The 21,919-nt window shown below is 43.3% G+C and overlaps 1 protein-coding gene across 1 annotated transcript in view; it reads right to left on the reverse strand.

The window, feature by feature from the left end:
- The window catches only part of RNF125 (ring finger protein 125), a 43,370-nt gene extending 24,351 nt beyond the window's left edge, over positions 1-19,019 (reverse strand). The window contains exons 1-2 of the mRNA XM_065932396.1: positions 18,461-19,019; positions 582-735 (exon numbers count right to left, since the gene is read on the reverse strand). Coding sequence (XP_065788468.1) covers positions 582-735; positions 18,461-18,624 — 318 coding nt within the window. The 5' untranslated portion in view covers positions 18,625-19,019. The remainder of the gene's footprint in view (positions 1-581; positions 736-18,460) is intronic.
- Positions 19,020-21,919: the final 2,900 nt, after the last annotated feature.

Raw genomic sequence — 21,919 nt, forward strand, 5'->3', positions numbered from 1 at the left:
TTTTGCTCCCTCCAAACCATTCTCCATGCACATGCCTGAGTGAGAGCTTAACAATATAAACCTGATCAAAAGCTTACACTTTTTCTATGACTCCCTATGGCATTTAAGATAAAATCTAGAATCTTTGACACAGCTTCTAAGACCTCACATGATCTAACCAGACTAGTATAGTATCAACGGAGGAAAACGGTAACAAGAGGCAGTGGTCAACAGAGATAAATACTGCAAAGCCCAGAACAGTAGAGATGGAATTACGCCACTGGGCTTGAAAATAAAGTTATTCACTGGGTGGGCTACAATAACATAATAGAGGCCACATAATAAGGGGTGAGGGGAGTAATGGGAAGGGAGGAAATGGAGGTGGTCGATGAAAGCATTTGTTTGAGAAATTAGGTGATGGTGGGCATCAGGTGACGGCTCTCCTGCAGTCCATACTTATGAAACTGGAGGAAAGGAAGAGGAGAGACTGAGACAATAAACATTGAAATCTGAGTAGGATGAGGTCAAAGGCAGAGGTGAAATGACTGGCTGTCTAACAATTTTCTCGGCGGTCTAAGCTGAGCAAAGGCAGGGTGACATACCAGAGTGTCACATTCGGTACAATTGCGGAACTCAGATTTCATTCTCTTGGCGACATCAGCTGCTGGAACTCCTTCGGAAGGAAGATAGGCCCGGCAGTAAGGACAGGTCCATTTATTGTTCTTTAGACTGGTAGCGATGCAAGAACGGCAGAATCTACAGGACACAAACCAAGAACACGTCACTCTCCTTGACAGGAATTAAGGAGCCACCACTGGGGGTTCATGGGTGGAAACTGTATTTTAATGACGCCTCGGATACTAAGAGCAGTTCTGCCGAGTGAAAGCTCCATCTATATTATTATAAAATAGATAACGGATGAGAACCTATTGGACAGCACTGGGAACTCTACTCAGCGCTCTGTGGTGACCTAAAAGGGAACGAAATCCAAAAGAGGGGATACATGCATACAGATAACTGATTCACTTTGCTGTATAGCAGAAACTAAAATAACACTGTCAATCAACTATACTCTAATAAAAATTAGTTATTAGAAAAAAAAAAGAGAGCTCCATTTGCATCCTACACTTGCTGGAGAGTCTCTTTATCTTCCCTGTGGGTCACAGGTTCTCACCACATGTGCTAGACACATAAAGGGTGACAGGCAGGGTGGTGAAACAGCCTTCCTATAAAGAGAATTCAAACTATAACTCAAGCATCACTCAGCCACAAAAAAAGAATGAAATAATGCCATTTGCAGCAACATGAATGGATCTAGAGGTGATTGTACTAAGACAGAGCAAGACAAATATCATATGATACCATTTATATATGGAATCTAAAACAATGATACAGATAACTTATTTACAAAGTGGACTCACAGACATAGAAAACAAATTTATGGTTACCAAAGGGGAAATGGAGAGGGAGGGACAAATTAGAAGATAAAAACTACTACACACAAAATAGATAAGCAACAAGGGTCTATTGTATAGCATGGGGAATTATATTCAATATCTTATAATAACCTATTGATATAATAGAAAAGAATCTGAAAAGAATCTATATATCTGTATGTATCTATGTACAAAGGGATCACTTTGCTTGCACCTGCCATTTCCTTCTTCAAAAGTGAAAGTCGCTCAGTCACGTCCAACTCTTTGCGACCCCATGGACTATATATATAGTCCATGGAATTCTCCAGGCCAGAATACTGGAGTGGGTAGCCTTTCCCTTCTCCAGGGGATCTTCCCAACTCAGGGATCGAACCCAGATCTCCTGCATTGCAGGCGGATTTTTTTACCAGCAGAGCCACAAGGGAAGGCCCCTGAAACTAACACATTATAAATCAACCACACTTCAAAAAAAAAAAAAAAAAAACCAACCCTATAACTCAAAGGATATCTAACATACTCTTTCTTTTCTTTAATCTTATTTTACCTTAAAATTTGTGTGTCAGGGGAGGGGGGTAATAGGTCTTTGTTCTGTGGGGTTTTGTGTGTTAGATAAGAAAATAACAAGTTGAGGAGGTAAAAATACCAGACACATCATAAGTGTTCATAATTTTAAACTCATCCTCAGATATAAAAAATTACCTAATCAAAATGACCACTATTAGGAATGTCCTCCATGTTAAGAAATACATTCTCTGGTTTTCTCAAAGATCATCTTGACAAAATATGAACATAATCAACAGAATTCACACAAAATCTTGACCTATTTACGGGAACTGTTGAAGATTAAGTGCACACGAGTAAAAGTGAGCATTTCAATAGGTTATACACATTAGCATGATTTGCTAGCTCTTAACTCAGCATGTAATATCTATTTGGGAATATTAATATACGGCAGAAGTTAAGCTCTTCAAGGTTTAAGTAAACTATACATACTGAAAAGTTCATCTATCATAGGTACAAAATTCAAGGAAATTTCACAAACAACATTTGCAAATACATTAGCCATTTTGTGTGTGTGTGCTTAGTCATGTCCGACTCTGCGACCCCATGGACTGCAGCCCACAAAGTTCCTCTGTCCATGGGATTTCCCAGGCAAGGATGCTGGAGTTGGCTGCCATTTCCTTCTCCAGGAGATCTTCCTGATTCAGGGAGCGAACCCATGTCTCCTGTATGGGCAGATGGATTCTGTGCCACCCGGGAAGTCCCATATTAGTCATTGTGATTAGTCATTGCTGACTCTTAAAAGTATTCTCTTCCCCCTCTGTGATAAAACCCTTACATACACCCAGAGGATGCTTATGTCTGCACTGTTCCTGAGGCATCTGCTTGATGCTCATGCCTGCCCAGCACCCATTTCCCCTTACTCTTGTCACAGCATCCTGATTTTGCTCTTCTGCAGGACCCACCCCTCTTATATGAGATACAAACTGGTGGGACCTCAATCCAGGTGCCCACAATCCCTTGCTGAAGGCAGAGCACCTGATGCCCACCAGACTAAGTAAGTAAACCCTCTCCCTGGGAGATGAATGCTCAACAGTGACATACGAACTGATTTAACAATAACTTGATGGGACTGCCCTGCTCTTTATATACAACCCTGGATCTGCCTGGGTTCCTACCCTTTTCTTCTTGGGTGCTTTTTGTTACTAATGTTGTTTGGAAACTTTATGTTTTGATATAATTTCAAACAAAACTTTTCTTAACGCAGCGCCATGAGGCATGCAAGATGTTAGTTCCCCAACCAGGGATTGAACCGGTGACCCCTGCATTGGGAGCGTGGAGTATTAACCACTGGACCACCAGGGAAGTCCCCATAATTTCAAATTTGATATATTGCTTTTTATTTACCAAATTTAGAACATACCTTAACTCATTTAACCTTAAAAACCCCCTAAGAAAAGATCATTATTTCGTTTACAGATGAGCAAACCGTGGTACATATTGGTTGTTACTTCTGCAAAGTCACAGCTACAGAAAGTGCCTGAACTTGGTTACTCTTAAGCTGGGTTTTCTTTTCTTTTTTCTATTAAGTGGTAGTGTTCAGTGCTATAGAATTCTATTATTTTCTGTTGACCAATCATGGTATCATGGCATTAAATGAATGAATAGTTACATAATCACAACGGTAAAAGATGTTTAGGTATTTATCAGTTTTCACACGGAGAAGGCAATGGCAACCCACTCCAGTACTCTTGCCTGGAAAATTCTAAGGACGGAGGAGCCTGGTGGGCTGTAGTCCATGGGGTCTCGAAGAGTCGGACATGACTAAGCGACTGCACTTTCACTTTTCACTTTCATGCATTGGAGAAGGAAAGAGCAGTCCACTCCAGTGTTCTTGCCTGGAGAATCCCAGGGATGGCGGAGCCTAGAGGGCTGCCATCTATGGGGTCGCACAGAGTCGGACACGACTGAGGCGACTTAGCAGCAGCAGCAGCAGTTTTCACAACCAACAGTCAGACAAAAAATAAAAGATAATTACAATTGGGAGCCATAAAGGAAACATGGTTAACCTAACAATATAAAACACAATTATACATAAAATTACATACAATTTGGGGGGTGAAGTAGAAAGATGTGGTAAGTGGAAGTGCACACATGCACATGTTTTCATCCACACAGCCAGTCTATGTCTTTTGGTTGGTGCATTTAATCCATTTACATTTAAGGTAATTACTGATATGTATGATCCTATTACCATTTTCTCGATTGTTTTGGGTTTATTTTTTGTAGGTATTTTCCTTGGTTCTCTGACTCAAAAGTTCAGTAACCTGTCTTTCCACAACCACAGCTGCCCTTGTTGGAAAGAGCAATACTTTCAGAATCAAAAGACCTAAGTCCTCTGCTGTCTTACTTCTGTCTGCCTCAGGTGATTAACTGTAAGTTCTATGGCACAATGTTACGTTTCCTTGCGTCCCTAAGGATTGGTTCTCAAAGTATTAGAGTATTTATTACAAACAATAGTCCAAATGCTCAACTCATAATTAACATTTCTAATGAACACTTAAGGTTCTGGCAGGAATTCTTTGTCTACGTGGTTTAGGAGCAAACAGGTAACATGGTGTTTCTTGTCAACTAAAAGTCACCCCCTCTTTGCTCACACTTACTTGAGTTTTGCACAAACAGAAGACAAACAGAAGATGAATATTGGTACCAAGCTCCATGGTGAGCACTGTTCCCATTACCTCACTTCACTCCCGCAGTAACGCTAAATGCTCCTCTTTCTCTCTACCCTGACTGATGGCAAGCTGAGGTTCAGAGAGCTGGAACAACTTGCTGAGGTCACACAGCCGTGAAGACAGTAGTGAGTTGTTTTTTGGGTGTTTTTTGCCAGTAGCTCACAGCTTGTGGGATCTTAGTTCCCTGACCGGGGATTGAACCAGAGCCCCTGGCAGTGAAAACGCAGAGTCCTAACCACCAAACTGCCAGGGAATTCCTAAGACAGTAATGATTTTTATCCTCAAGCAGTTTTGGGAGAGGCTCAAAGTCTGTAGCCTTTTTAAAGACCCTTGGGCTTCCCAGGTGGTGCTAGTGGTAAAGAACCCTCCTGTCACTGCAGGAGACATAAGAGATGTGGGTTTGATCCCTGGGTCGAGAAGATCCCCTGGAGAAGGAAAAGGCAACTCACTCTGGTATTCTAGCCTGGAGAATCCCATGGACAGAGGAGCTTAGTGGGTTACAGTCCAGTCCAATACGACTGAAGCGACTTAGCACGCGTGACAAGTAGCAGCAGCAAAGCTATGAGATCACTGATTGCTGTACCTGCTTAAGCAGGGTGGGCTTTACCTAAAGTATATTTCTGCCGTTGTTTTGTAAATACTTCATACATGTTTTTGTAACTATGATCAATAACCAAAATAATGGAAATTCCTAGTAGATATTCATGAAAAGGAGCACATGTGAGGCATGTTTAAAACCAAGTCTCTCCCTATAACCCACTCAAGTCTGTACAGTGGTGTTACCTGTGGCACGAAACTCTCACATGAGCCTGATACAGACGCTGTTGCATTATATGAGAATATTAGCAGCAAATCTGGTAGATGAGTCAATTAACTGTACTCCTTTTAACAGAAGTGTTTATCAAGTAGAGAAAACACATCAAGATCAAGATGTTTTGGAACAGATTGAATTTACTGATTATGAGTACATAAAAACCACAACATTGTCACGATGCAAAGGTGCTGGATGCTGCTGCAGCTCAAGTCTCACTTTCTGGGCTGCAGAAGAAAGACTGCAGAACTGCTGAGTTCAAAAGATTTGAGGGGAACATTCTTTCCTTAAAGGTGTAGCTATCAAATTCAAGTCATGAGTGCTGGAGTTTCTACCATCCCTACCCTGGTATCTTGGCATGAAAAGTACACAAGTGATTGGGACTTCCCTGCTGGTCCAGTGGTTAAGAATCTACCGACCAATGTAAAGGACACAGGTTCAACCCCTGCTTGGGGAACTAAGATCCCACATGCCACAGAGCAACAAAGCCCATACCACAGAGCCTGCGAATCACAGCTAGTATCCCTGCAGGCAATAAAAGATCCCACATGACACAACAAAGGTCCCTCATACTGCAACAAAGACCCAACGCAGACAAATACACAAATATTTGTAAAAAGTATACAGTGATCAAATATTTTCTGAAGGGCCTAATCAGAAACCACAGAAGGCTATTCAGCTTTATGTAATATATACTACATAACAGGGAATACAAACAGAAAGTGTTAGTCGCTCAGTCGTGTCCTACTCTTTGCGGTCCGATGGACTTGCCAGGCTCCTCCATCCATGGGATTTTCCAGGCAAGAATACTGGAGTGGGTTGCCATTTCCTTCTCCAGGGGATCTTCCTGACCCAGGGATCGAACCTGGATCTTCCTCATTGCAGGCAGACTCCTTACCATCTGAGCCACCAGGGAAAACAGACAAGATAACTCAAAACTAAAATGTCTCAGAGAGCAAAGTGTAGAACGGTATACACACAGTGTGAGCTTTCTGAAGGCTTGTAGATGTATAAGAGTATCTGGGGTAAAGAAAATAAGAACATTTACTTACTGCAAAGATGGCAACTGGAAAGAAAGGGCGTGTGGTAGAAGAAGGGTATTTTCATTGTCAAATTTTAAGTGTAAGCCACATCAACTTACTACCAACATTAACAAACAATTCTTTTAAAAAGTAAATCACCTGCAACCGCTTGGGATCAATGGCCTGGTAACATCTGATAACACAAAACTTGCAGGTACCCTTTGACTCTGCAATACCAAGCCCATGTATTCCTTCAAAAGAAAATTTTAAAAATGTCCATTTGTACAAGAATATTCAGAACGAATGTTTTCATAATAGCCCCAAACTGGGAATAACCCAGATATATATCAGCAAAAAAGTGGATAAACAACCTGTGGCACAATCATACAATGAAATACTACATAGCAATACAAACAGAACAAATTTCTGATACAAGCAATAATATGGATGAAATTCAAAGACATACTGAGTGAGGAAACCAGACACAAGTGACCATATTTCACTTTAGACGAAGTTCTTAAACAGGCAAAACTGATCTATGATAGAAAAAAAAAATGTTTCAACAATGACTGTCTACGAGGGTACAAGGACAGGAATGGCTGGGAAGGGGCATGAGAGAACCATATGGGGGCAATGAGACTATTCTATATTTTAATAGGGGTTTGGGCTAAACATAGGTCTAAGGGCAAATGTTATTATGTGCAATTTACTTTAAAAAATACCATAAATAAATATTGAACTCTGGTTAACATTAATAGAATGCATGCTCATATGAGAAGGGGTAGAGTGTGCTAATGTTTGTAACCCACTCTGAAATGCATTAAAAAGATCAGATGGATTGATGGATAAGTATGTGATAGAGAGATAGAGCAAATATGGCAAAATGAACAACTGAATACAGACAGTGGATCTATAGATACTCACCGTACAATTCTTTCAACTTAGCTGTATGCTTGACATTTTTCATAATAAAATGTTAGGGGAAATTAATCATCTTACTATGACGATTTACTTAAATTACTTAAATTATTTTTACTCCTGAGAAAAGTTTAGTTGGAAAATTAAGAAGAGAAATGTTCAGAGGATGAGAGGCCTTAATTTTTTTTAACAGAATGTGATTTGAAGAGAAAAATATTTTTTGAAATATATTTTTAAGAACACTGAAATTCAAAGTGAGGAAAATATTAGCTTGCATTTATGATTATTCAAATAAATTTAAAGAGAGCAGGAACAATAGGAAAGATAATAAAAGGCTGAAGCGAGAAAATACAAACTGTAAAAAAAAAAGACTTGTATGGCTTTCGGCAAGAACAGTTATTCTATGGTTTAAAATGAAGACTTTACAAAACCTGTACAAATCTCCCCAGACTCAACCACATAAGCACGGATTCACTAACGAAATTTTTAATAACAGCTTATGATTGCCAGACAGTGTTTGACATGCCATGGGTGAAACCCTGGCAATGCCTGAGGCTCCTGCTCTAAGAGTTCCAGGATGAAGAGAAAGGAAATAAGCAGGTAAACAAAAGGACAGGTAAAGGATGAATGCTCTGAGAAGAAAACAGTTGGCAATAAAAATAGAGCGGGTGGGGCAGAGGGAGCAGGGAGACGGGTGGTCCCTGGGATGACATTTGAAGACCAGACATCAGCAGACCTGGGAATGGTTTTCCAAGCTGAACAGAGAAGGTACAAAAAATAGGGACCGTTTTGTTGAGATACAGAAAGCCAGTGTGGCTGAAACGCAGGGGGCCCAGGGTCTACCTGTGTAGGATACAGATCATAAAGCCAGAGCTAAGAGTGATGGGCAGGCATTGGAGGGTTTTAAGTGGGAGTGATACGACCTGATTTACATTACAGAGATCACTGGGGTTCCTCTGTGAAGAATGGATTAGATGTAGGAGAGCCCTAGCTCAGAGTCCAGTGTTAAGTCCATCATAAGAGTTGGTTCAAGAGAGAGTGACGAGGGTTTCTCTGGTGGCTCAGTGGTAAAGAATCCGCCTGCCAGTGCAGGAGACACGGGTTCAGACCCTGACCCAGGAAGATCCCATACGCCGCAGAGCAATGAAGCCCAAACTGCCACAACTACTGAGACTGTGCTTTAGAGCCTGGGAGCTGCAACCAGTGAGCCCGCGTGCCACGACTACTGAAGCCCGTGCACCCTAGAGCCTGTGCTCCGCAACAAGAGAAGCCACTGCAAGAAGCCCGAGCACCGTAACTAGAGAGTGGCACCTGTCCATCACAACTAGAGAAAAGCCCACACAGCACCGAAGACTCCAGCAGAGCCAGAAATAGAAACACAATTACTTTTAAAAAGAGAGAAGGTGGCGGCTCAGACCAGCGAAGCAGCAGTAGACACTGTAAGCGGACAGACAGGTTTAGGATTGATTTGGAAAGCAGAGGCAAAGGGCTTAGGGTTGACCAAATGACAATAAATATACGCCCCGTCACTAACTAAAAGAAGTCAAATACAAAAGACTATTTACTGTATGAGTCCAGAACTCAGTGACAGAAAGCAGGTGGTGTTACCTGGGGAGTGGATTGACTGCAAAGGATTCCAGGGGACTTTTTTTTTTTCTGATGTTGTTAGGTCTTTTCATTTAGTCTTTTTTTTTTTTGTAATTGAAACATAGTTGATTTACAATGCTGTGTTAGCTTCAGGTGTACAACAAAGTGATTCAGTCAAACCTATATATTTATATATTAATATATATATATTCTTTTTCAGATTCTTTTCCATTATTGTTACAAGACACTGAATTAGTTCCTTATCATACAGTAGATCCTTGCAGTTTGTCTATTTTATATATAGCAGTGTGTACCTGTTTGAGGGAAGTTTTAAGATAAAGGAACTAACGGTCCTAGATCTTGTTTGAGGTGGTGGTTATAGAATTGTATACAATTATGTACCGTATTACCTCAATCAAGCTGAAAAACAGAACCCCACAAAACAAAAAATGCCTCAGTAACAACACTGTGTGAAAACCACAGAAACATACGCTGCATGGAACCATTCAGAGTCCTGTAAGCGTCCCTCCCACAGCCCCAGGCACCCAGTAGCTACTCAGTAAACAGGTCAGCAGATTGAAACAACGGGATCGGTTATGAGGAATGGGCCAAAGGAGGATTTTCAAGGCAGGGGCCAATGTTCTCGCTAATAACTAAGTGCTTTACCCCATCTGGGAAAGCCCGCGGGATAAAAATGAACACAAGCCCAAGGAGGTAAGGAATTCCCATGTCTGTCCGCCTGCTCCCCTCCATAAGACTATATGATGAATCACAACAGACATGATCAGAATGAGGAGAATGTAGGCAAAAGCTGAGGATGAATGTCAACAGCATTTTTTTAAAGGTTGAGTTAATGTTTTCAAAAATTCTGAGTGGGAAAAACAAACAAACAAAAATTCTGAATGAGTTGTCATTGCTTCTCTCCTTTTTTTTGCCACCCCTTGCAGCTCACGGGATCTTAGTTCCTGGATCAAGCATGGAACCTGTGCCCCCTGCAGTAGAAGCTTGGAGTTTTAACCACTGGACCGCCAGGGAAGTCCCAAGTTGTCATTGCTTTAAAATAAGATTTCACACATGAAATCAAAGTTTTGGCTTCTCTTGAAAAGCTAAGTCTCCTGCAGCTCTGGACTTGGTTCCCACGTGGCCACATGGATTGGTGTCCGTTCCTGTAGGCGTCCACCCTCCTCTCTCACTCAGACCACTTGCCTCCCCTCTGTTGAGCTTGAAGCTCATGATGGCATCAATTAGGAACTAGACAATGATTCTAAGAACTTTAAAACCAGCTGGAAACTTAATTATCCCACTCCCATTGTGTATTTTATTAACCCCTTTGCTAATCTGTTTCTCTAATTAAGTGATTAGCAATAAAACTCAAAAAACGGAAAAGTCGGCAAGGTGTTGGAGGAAAATGGGGAAAGGGTTGCTGAAGACCTTGGGTAGGTAAAGTTATGTTCATAATCTTAGGAGGGAAAACTGCACCCTTAGTAGAATCAAGGATGCGTTAGGGACTCCATGGGGCCCAAGGCTAGACAGGCAGAATAAGGAGCCAGAGGTGATCCCCAAATGCAATTCTGGAAGAAGCTCTTGGCAACATGTGGTTGGTCTAATGTTTTCTTTATGTTCTCAGCACTGGGGTGCTTCACTGTGGGAAGGCCAATACGAAGCTGAACGAAAATCTTGGGTCCCTTGGGGAACATAGAATAAGGGGAGTTCCTATTGTTATTTAAAAGGAGGATGAAGGCTTCCCTGGTGGCTCAGTGGAAAAGAATCTGCCTGCCAATGCAGAGGTGGGTTGATCCCTAGTTCAGGAAGATCCCCTGGAGAAGGAAATGGCAACCCACTCCAGTATTCTTGCCTGGGAATGGGAAATCCCAAGGACAGAGGAGCCCGGCAGGCTCTAGTCCATGGGGGTCACAAAAGAGTGGGACATGACTTAGCAACTGAACAACAACTCCAATACAAGGCAATAAACACACAGACAACCAGTCTCCCTTTTCCTGCTGATGGCTGGATCAGCCTGGACAGGCCCAAGTGCAGTTCTTCTCAGGGCACAGGCCCCCAGCCGCTGTCCCTTGAAATTTCCTTTGATGTTTTTATGTAGTCAACGAGGTTACTCCATCCTGGAAATCATTTAGCCTCCAAAAATTGACTCTGCCATCGGAAAATTGAATCTACACTTCATTACGTGTTGATTTTTATATTTAACTCCCTAAGGAAAATTTTACTCCCTTTCATCTACAATCTTAAAGGGGTGCCTTTCTATAACCCTCAAACACTGTCCTCAACTTGTTGCATCTTCAGTTCAGTTCAGTTCAGTCGCTCAGTCATGTCCGACTCTTTGCGACCCCATGAATCGCAGCACACCAGGCCTCCCTGTCCATCACCAACTCCTGGAGTTTACTCAAACTCATGTCCATCGAGTCGGTGATGCCATCCACCCATCTCATCCTCTGTCGTCCCCTTCTCCTCCTGCCCCCAATCCCTCCCAGCATCAGGGTCTTTTCCAATGAATCAACTCTTCGCATGAGGTGGCCAAAGTACTGGAGCTTCAGCTTCAGCATCAGTCCTTCCAATGAACACCCAGGACTGATCTCCTTTAGGATGGACTGGTGGGATCTCCTTGCAGTCCAAAAGACTCTCAAGAGTCTTCTCCAACACCATAGTTCAAAAGCATCAATTTTTCAGCGCTCAGCTTTCTTCACAGTCCAACTCTCACATCCATACATGACCACTGGAAAAACCATAGCCTTGACCAGACAGACCTTTGTTGGCAAAGTAATGTCTCTGTTGCATCTTACTGAGAGTTAAATAGGGTTTTTTGAGGCTGTACTTCTCAAACTTGAAAATGGATAAAAACCACATGGGCCTCTTGTGAAAATGCAGATTGAGATTCAGCAGACCTGCATTGGGGGCTGAGACTCTGTAGTGCTGCTGGTCCTAGGACCAGTGTTATTGGCTCAGTCGTGTCCAACTCTTTGTGACCCCATGGACTGTAGCCCACCAGGATTCTCTGTCCATGGAATTCTCCAGGCAAGAATACTGGAGTGGGTACCATTCCCTTCTCCAGGGGATCTTCCTGACCCAGGGATCAAAACCTAAGAATAGTAGTCACGTTCTATGGAGAATCTTGTGCAGCATAAAAACTCAATCTGCATCATTATTTAGGTTCTGTTTGTTGGAAAATGTGTAATTGAATAGATCATTAATACTTAACAAGCCTATGACAACACTAATGTTGCTAGGTAAACATCAAGCAGTCCAATCATCAAATGAAGCAAATTTCAGGCCAGCTTAATCATATCTTTCTAAAATTCTCGAGTAACCCTATAAAAGGAAGAGAGTTCAAAAACTATCATGGGATTCCTATCTATGACACAAACTCCACCGCATCAGTTGGCTGGCACTATGAAGTGGTTGTCCAGAGAGCTGCTCACAGAAGCATCCAAATTTTGTCTTAGAGTCACTCATTAATTCAAAATACTTAACATTCACTAAGCTTGGGAACTTAGAGCAGTGGCAATGTAGAAAGTGGCATTCCTTTATTAGAACAACGGCTCTCAAGAGTTATGGGTCCAGATGGTACAAAAGATTCCAATTATCCTATTTTCCTCTCCACACTCACTTTTTTTTGGTCACGCTGCTCAGCATATGGGATCTTAGTTCCTCAACCAGGGATCAAATCCAAGCCCTTTGCATTGGAAGCACAGAGTCTTAACCACTGGGTTGCCAGAGCATTCCCAATCATCGTATTTTGAGTGATGCCTTCCCAAGTACATTAGAAGGAGGAGGCATTCTATATGCATTTGTTTTAGCATCAGGGTCCTAGAAGGCTCATGTTTAAACTGCAAAGTTTCATCTTAAAATCAAATCACAGGTCAAGAAGCACATGAAAGGATGCTCAAGACTGCTAATCATCAGGGAAATGTAGATCAAAATAATGATATCACCTCACATCTATCAGAATGGCATCACCAAAAAGCACAAATAACAAACGTTGGTGAGGATGTGGAGAAAGAGGAAGCCTCATACACTGTTGGTGGGAATGTAGATTGGTGCAGGCACTGTGAAAAACAGTATGGAAGTTTCTCAAAAAATTAAAAATAGAGTTACTATATGATCTAGTAACTCCACTCTTGGGTATATATTGAAAAAAATGAAAACACAAATTCAAAAAGATACACACAACCCCAATGTTCATATCAGCATTATTTACAATAGTCAAGATATGGAAGCAAACTAAGTGTTCAACAAGAGATGAATGGATGAAGAAGATGAATGAAATACTACTCAGCCATAAAAAAGGATGGAATTTTGCCATTTATAGCAACATGGGTGGACTCAGAGGGCATTATGCTACGTGAACTAAGTCAGAGGAAGACAAATATTATATGATACAACTTACATGTGAGATCTAAAAAATACAACTAGAAAATAAAAAAGCAGCAGACTCACAGATATAGAAAACAAACTAGAGGTTACTACTGGAGAGAGGGAAGGGGGAGGGGCAATTTAGGATTAGGGGATTAAGAGGTACAAACTATTAGGTATAAAATAGGTTACAAAGACGTATTATACAACATGGGGAATACAGCCAATATTTTATAATAACTATAAGTGGAGTATAACCTTTAAAAATTATGAATGACTATATTGTACATCTGTAACACAGAATACTGCACAGTAACTACACTTCAATAAAAAAAAATCAAATCACAGGTCAAATATTACATCAGTGATAATCTGCAATCACATGGGGAACTTTCATGACCTCCCACCACTTCAATTCAACTACTTGGATCTATGCCCATTTAATATTCTACATCCTCTTATACTGATGAACTGTCCATTCCCCTACCTAAGGCCAGCCTCCCCCTCCATTGAAAATCATAGCTCTGCAATTCTCTCTTTTCTCCTGTGCATCAGTTCTCTCTTCGCTCCTGTGTATCTCACTATTGGTTATTTCCATCAGCAGACAAAACATTCCATTCTTTTTTTAAAAGAAGATGCTCTTGATCCCACATCTTTTACCAGTGATTGCCCCAATCTCTCTCCTCCCTTTGCCTCCCAACTCCATGAAAGGGCTTTCAATACTCCCCATCTCTCACTTGCTTCTCTAATCCCTTGTGAACCCACTCCAATTAGGCTTTGGAGCCCACATCCCACTTAAACTACTCTTCACAAGGCCACCCACAGCCTCCACATTTAGTAAACCCAGTGGTCAATTCCCAGCCTTCATACACTTGCCCTTTAAAGCATCACAGATTATGTGGTCCCTCTTCCCTGAAAAATACTTCTTCTTTTCTAAAATAATTTTTAGTAGTTTTAAAAAAATATTTATTTATTTGGCTGCATGGAGTCATAGTTGCCAGCATGTGGGATCTTTGTCATGGTGCATGGGTTCTCTAGTTGGGGCTCACAGGCTCAACAGTTGACCTGGGCAGGCTTCTAGTTGCTCTGCAGCATGTGGGATCTTAGTTACCCGACCAGGGATCCAACAGGTATCTCCTGCGGTGAAAGCGCCAAGTCTTAAACTCTGGATGATCAGGGAATTCTAAAAGGTACAAACTTTGAGATATAAAATAAGTAAGTCATAGGACAGAATACAGAACATGGTGACTATAGTTAATGATAACTGGATTGCTGAAAGATGCCAAGAGAGTAGATCTTAAAAGTTAATCATCATGAGAAAGACAAATTTTGTTAAGCATATATTCTGACAGTGTTAACTAGACTTTGGGTGGTGATCAATTTGCAGTATTTACAAAAATCAAATCATCAGGTTATACACCTGAAACTAATGCTACATATCAATTATGTTATGCTTAGTCACTCAGTCATGTCTGACTCTTTGCGACACCATTGACTGCATCATGCCAGGCTCCTCTGTGCTCCACTATCTCATGGATAGTTTGCTCTAATTCATGTCCATTGAGTCGCTGATGCCATCCAACCATCTCATCCTCTGTTGCCCCCTTCTCCCCCTGCCCTCAATCTTTCCCAGCATTAGGGTCTTTTCTAATGAGTCGGCTCTTCACATCAGGTGGCCAAAGTATTGGAGTTTCAGTATTCAGCATCAGTCCTTCCAATGAATATTCAGGACTGATTTCCTTTAGGATTGATTGGTTTGATCTCCTTGCAGTCCAAGGGAATCTCAAGAGTCTTCTCCAACACCACAGTTCAAAAGCATCTTGTATTTATTTATTTATTTGCCCACACCAGGTCTTAGTTGCAGCATACAAAATCTTATATTTACAGCATGCAAACTGTTAGCATGCAAAACTGTTAGTTAGTTCCCCAACCAGGGATCGAACTTGGGTCCCTGGCATTGGTTGTGAGTCTTAGCCACTGGACCACCAGGGAAGTCCCAGGACACTTCTGTTTAGATGTCTCCCTATGAGACTACTATACATTCAACAGGCCTAATCATGAGGTCATTAACTTCCTCCTGAGCAAAACCTGGCCCCCTTCATCTATCTTCCACTTTTGTCTCCCTCTGTATCTGCCATACCAAATTTCTCTGAATATTTCTTTTAAATGTTAAATCAGATTCCCTTTTAGTTTCACGTATACAGTTTCAACTCATCTACTCCCTCTTTCCCCAGCTCACTGATAACAGAAGATAAGGCAGAGGTAGGAAGTCTCAGCCTCCAAATCTATTTTTACAACTGATAGGGCAATACAAATGATGTCAGAACATTGAAATGGAACTTCTAAAGTCCACCAAAGGAAGAAAGAAGTAAGACTATCTGGGACATCTTGGAAACGTCACAGATTTATCTTCTTGTGGCCCAGTTTGATTCCGAAAGAAATTCAGAGATAGAAAATTCATAACTGGGTTTTTGCTTGCTTTATGGAATGACTCTGATGGAAACAGAAACTATGTTTTGACACCTGAAACTAACACGACATTGTAAATCAACTATACTCCAATTTAAAAAACCAACTATGTTTTAAACTTTTACATTTTTAATACCCATAGAAATTTCATGACACCTCATTTTACAAATGAAAAAACCAACATTCAAAAAGATTAAGCAGAGTGATGATTACACAGCTGGTTACTGGTAGATAGAACTTCAAATTCTGCTTTCTATCAAGCTCACTGTTTTACTCCATCACAGTAGATACATACATATTCATTCAAGGTATTGTTGCCATATTATATTTGCTCAACTTGAAACTGGTTTATAAACCAAAATTAGCATAAACAACCTAGTTTAATAAGTTTGGAAATTAGCTTAAGTCTGGGATAATATAGTGGTTTCATTTCCTTTCCTCATTTTTCAATTTAAGTTCAATGAGAGAGAGTAATTCATTTAGGAAGTACAAGTGGCGTTAGGCGGACTCACCATCTCCAGAGCAGAAGGGACTCTAGTTAACACTGACAAAGTGGAAGAGACCCAAGTAAATTTGCCAAAAGTAGGAATATGGAAATTGTGCCCACGGCCAGAACAATGGACACAGCTTTGTCAAAACAAAGAACAGTAAAGTGAGGGAAGGTGATTTATCCAGCCCTTGTGCTACTTCACGGCTTTTTTTTTCCAGTTGCTGGTTTCCTATTCACTCTAACAAAGAAAAAGATTAAACACAGGATTTAACATTTCACAAGTTTTTATTACCCTTTAGCAGAAGCAAAACACTGCACATACTAAGCTGCAGCATTCAAAAATCCAAACAAGGGAAAACCATCAGATAACAACCTCCAATAGCAATGCTACCCAGCTCAGTCCTACAAAAGAAAGTCGTACAGACTCGATGTCCACTGTGTGTGTTCCGCGCAACTGGAAAGCTTTAACTCTGATACAGACTAGGGATCGAACCCGCGTCTTTTAGGTTTTCTGCATTGGCAGGCAGGTTCTTTACCGCTGAGCCACCAGGGAAGCCCTATACAGACTAAGTTTAAATGTACTTATCCTGAGGGTTATTACTGCTCAGAACTAATCAATATATTTCATACATGACAGAAAAACACCTTGGCTTCTGTCTTGACCTCGGGGGAATTATGTCAATGCGGAGGGCTAGAAAACTACACCAGGTATCAGACAGGAAGTAAATTAGCCTTGAATTTAAAGTGCAAAGCTGAAACGACAGGCCCTGAAAAATACAGCCACAAAATAATGCCCAGGGGCACTCTTGCATTGAACATTGTGTGGGGTGCAGATTTTTCTCCCTGGCTCTCTGCTCGGCTTTTCAGAGTTGAAAACTGTTTCTCAGATGCTAGGCTATAGGTGTCAACCTATAGCCTAAAGGGACCTAAGTCCCTTTAAAGACGTTTTGTACACTTGCATTCATAATTTATGACACTTCTTCCCCCCCCCCCCCCCCCCCCGCTCCCCCCGGTAAGCCAAAAAAGCACTTACTGCCTCGGAGCTTCATCAAACTAGTCGGTGATCCAAAGAAGACATTAAGTGGGTTTTCACTCAGGCTCTAGGAAATCTCCTGCCCCGCCCGCCCCCCGCCAATCTCACCCACACGCCCAGTCACACACCCAATGCATCCACCGGAAGAAAGCTTTTTAAACGAACAGAACACCAACTCACAGAAACAACCCCCCAACTACTAGTTACTCGGGCACACGTTGAGGAGGTGCCAATTTTATACAGGGATTTTGTTTTAAACTCTTCGTAGAAACGACCACAGCTGTGCGCTCCCAGAGCGTTTTCGTTACCAAGCGTGTATGTGGTTTTTAAGACAGTTATTTTTATCTCTACTTCCTACCGTGTGAGGGGGCGGTGCGCGACGCAGGTAGTCAGCAACCTTCGTCACTCGGGTGACTGGGCTTTCAAAGGCTGCATTCACGGGCTTGGGGGTACGTATGCAAGCCCCAGACCCCACGCGGCTGGTTAAACTCTAAAGGCCACAGAAAGTCACTTGGACGGTCCAATCTGACGGTTCTTTGAAGGACCTGGGCGTCTGTGTTGAAAAGGGAAGTTGGGGTGGAAGGACACTTTGCACAGATCCTTGCCTGCTCAACAGAGCAGCCTCGGCAGGCGTTCTGGACCACACGTGCACAGAGCGTGCAAAACAAAACCAACCCCGGCTCCGGGCGGAGAGGGAAGCGCCGCGCGATTAACCGAGGCGAGCGGTCACTGCGCTCTGCCGAGCCCCCGCCTGGGGTCCCGGCGCGTGTCGCTCCTCCAGCCCTGCGCACCCTCCTCAGCTCGCCAGCCCTGGATCCGCATCCCGGGGGCTCCGCACCTGGGCTGCCGGAGGAGGCGACTCCCGGGGGGCGCTGCAGGGCCCGCTGGTTGGTGTTTCTCCCTTCCACCCCCGAAATCCTGTGTCACTTTCCGACTGGGCACTTTCCCAGTGGTCCGCCCTCGACAGGTCCAGGTCTCTCCCCGCATCAGTCTCCTCCAAGCGCTGTCTTCTCAATCCCCCATCCCCACGGCTTCCCTAGCATCACCCACCCCCCCCTACCCCCGACCCAGGGCGGGGTGGGCGCGCAAACCCAGCTCCCCTGGCACTTACACGTGGCCACAGCGGGTCCGAACGGGGTGGTGCAACACCTCCAGGCACACGGAACAGTCGAAGGACGTGACGGGCAGCTCGGGGTCCCCCCGGCGCTCCAGGGCCCGTGGGGTGGCCGAGGCGGTCGCGGATTTCCCGCTATCGCTGCTCAGCACGGAGCCCATCCCTGCGCCTCCGGCCCCAGACGGTCGCCAAGAGCTTGGTGCCTGCGGCCGGCTTGTTTTGTTGTCCTGCGGTGGAGGAAGGAAGTCCCGGCCCAACTGCGATCGCCGCCTCCCCGCGCGCCCAGCCCGCGCAGCCCGGGAGCAGCCTCGGTCGCGGCGCCCAGCCTGGCTCTACGGCAGGCCGAGTGTGCGGCCGCGTCCGGAGTGAACCTCCCTCCGCTCGCTGCCCGAGTCTAGGCTGGGAGGCGGCGGCGGCGGGGCGCACGGGGCAGGCCAGACGTCCCCGGGCCCAGGAGGATTGAAATCTGACACCTCAACTGCAGAGCGGGGGACCTGGGCTGGCGGTGAACCTCGCCGGCAATCGCACGACTCCTCCTTCCGAACCACTAGAGCGAGTGAATGAAAGTGCGGGCGTGGTCTTGCCTGAACGCAATCGAACACCCACTTGTAAGGTGATGGTCCTCTCTGTCTTGCAATGTTCTGATTACTGCTGTAGCCACAGAGACGATCTACGAGCGTCTCCTAAGAAAGTGCTAGTCACTACTTCCGTCATCTAATCAACACTCCATAAATGGAGAGGTAGCAAGCAGTAGTGGAAAGAGTTCTTGGGGCTGAATTGAGTCCCAACTCTAGGACAGGGATTCCAGTGCTAAGTTCTAGGAGCGTCCCCCTCCCCCCTCCCGACCGTCCCACCCCCCAATCCCCGCTGCCCGCTCCCCGCCCAATTTCCTCACCTTAGGATCTCTTGCTGTTGTTTGTACTCCCCGCTCCATCCTCTTTTGAATATTTATGACCAACTATATCCGTTATTAATTCACGCATTTAATAAAACCTTAGTGCCCACTGCGTGACGGTCTCCGTCAACAAGCAAACAAAAATTCCAGTTCTCACAGAACTTACTTGCCGGGAGCCAACACACGGGACCCCGCCCTTGGAAAGGCCATAGGGGAGAAAAACCTTACGGGCAAGGCGAAAACCTTAACGGCAAGGCGAATCAGGTTGTCAGGGGTTTTTCGAAAAGGCCAGCTCACGAGATCCCACCCATGACAAGGTCATGAGGAGAAAGCCTGACAGGCAAGGCAGATCAGGTTTTCAGGGATTTCGGAAAGCTGCCCCCGGCTCTCATCTTAAAGATGATATCTGTCTTTCTGATGCCTGCCTCAATGGACTACTCCCTAATTTCTCTGACACAGGCAGGAAGGCCTTCCCCGATCTCTTCCCAAATAAGAATCAATTTAGAATTTTAATCAATAAGTTTCCCAGGTGGTGGTATTTTATGAGATTATTTAGGGTGAAAGGAGTGTTTTAATTTAAACTCCTTTGCTGATAGTTTGTTAGCGAAATGCCTTTATGCCCTTGGTACTAATATGCATGATTGCTTATAATATCCTAATTATAAAACAGCATAAAGAACCTGATCACCTAAAGTCTTTAGTAGGCACAGAGCCCTTCGGGGGTGAGGAAGCCCTATGAGAGAACATAAAAATATTATTCTAAAAGTGGTTATAGTTAAAGATTTAGAAAAATAAGAGTTTAAATTTGTTAATTTTAACCAGGAATGCTAAACAGGGGCTGCCTCACTGGAGCTGCAGAGTCTTTGTGTGGTAAACCTTTTAGATAAATTTAACTGATAACTTCTGCAAAAGGACTGACCTTTGTGTTCATTAAAGAATAGATTACGGAAAACAGCTTTGCATTCACCTAGGTCATAAAATGTCAATAGGCCCCAAGGCCAGAAGATAATGTACAAGACCCTCATTAGCAAAGAAGTATGCAGAAAACACCCTGGTTTCCTGAAGGACAAGCTGACGTAATGTTAAACTATCTTCCCCTTAGAAATGTACTAACTTAGGGTATATAAGCTATGGTAAAAAAATAAAGCATTGCCAGACTCTTCCAGACCCTCTGCACCCCTGTCTGGTCATTCCCTCTCTCTCTCTCTCTCTCTCTCTCTCTCTTTTTCTCTTTCTCTCTCTCCCTCGCGGACTTGGCCCCATCAAGGCTAGTCTCACGTCTCTCTCTCTCTCGCCGACGCCGTTCATCCTGAGGGTACCCCCTGGATCCTGCCGAGGCTGGACCCCGGCACTTACTTAAAAAGCATTTTGGGGGAAGATAAGCATAGATTCAGGGCTTCCCAGGTGGTGCAGTTGGTAAAGAATCCTTCTGCCAATGTAGGAGAGGCAACAGATGCTGGGTTCCATCCCTGGGCCAGGAAGATCCCCTGGAATAGGAAATAGCAACCCACTCCAATATTCTTGCCTGGAAAAATCCCATGGACAGAGAAGCCAGGTGAGCTACAGCGCATAGGGTTGCAAAGAGTCGAACAAAACTGAGCAGGCACGCAACAACAACAATTATAGATTCATGTTCTTCTTATTAAAAGAGAATCCATTATAACACATAGTGTGCATATGCAATACACACATACAATAATAAACAATAATCCTATACACTTCACCCAGTTTTGCCCATATTTTACTTTTAATGAGACAATATAAGGAATCAACAAGTAAATAAATAAATGAACTTGTTCATTTCAGATAATAAGAGCCAAGAGGAAGATAGAACTGGGAATGAAGATTGGGGCAGTGAGCCTAAGAAGGTCAGGGAAGACTTTTTGGTTTCGGTGATATTTGAGTAGAGTCATGAATAATGAAAAGGAGCCAAACACTCCAAGATTTAGGGAGAAACTTGCTAAGCTCTGGGAATTGTGAACCAGGCCAGAACAACAATAACAACCAGCCCAGAAAGAAGGGTGTGAAGCTGGAGCATGGGGTGCTAGGAGTGTAAATGGGATGAGATGAGATGGGAGACAGGTCTGATCATACTCAATCTTTCAGGCCAGAACCGAGAATCTGGGTTTTATTCCAGGTGCCGTGTTTGATGTACTCTGACTGCTGTGTGGTTTGGAAAAGACAAAAACAAAATAAGAATGGAAGCAGAGAAACCAGTTAGGAGGCTACTGAATGAGTCCAAGTGAGGATAATAGTGGCAGAACTAGGGGCTTCTCTGAGTAGTAGGTGAGAGACGGACAGGTTTGGGATATATTTTGACAGAAACCTAAAGGGACTTGCTGAGAAAATGGATACAGGAGTGAAGGAAAGATAACTATTGTTTTCTGTAAAAGAAAAAAACACTCCTTTGATTCCCACATGTCCCTCAGCTCCTGTCCTATGTCTTATTGACCGGATTCTCTGCATTTTATGTCTTTCTTTTGTTAGTTACCTCCTAATGGGTTCTGAACTGACCGCCATTCTACCGTCATCTGTCTGAAAACCATTTCATTATCAACGTC

The sequence above is a fragment of the Muntiacus reevesi genome, chromosome 4, assembly GCF_963930625.1.
Source record: "Muntiacus reevesi chromosome 4, mMunRee1.1, whole genome shotgun sequence".
NCBI classification, from domain to species: Eukaryota; Metazoa; Chordata; class Mammalia; order Artiodactyla; family Cervidae; genus Muntiacus; species Muntiacus reevesi.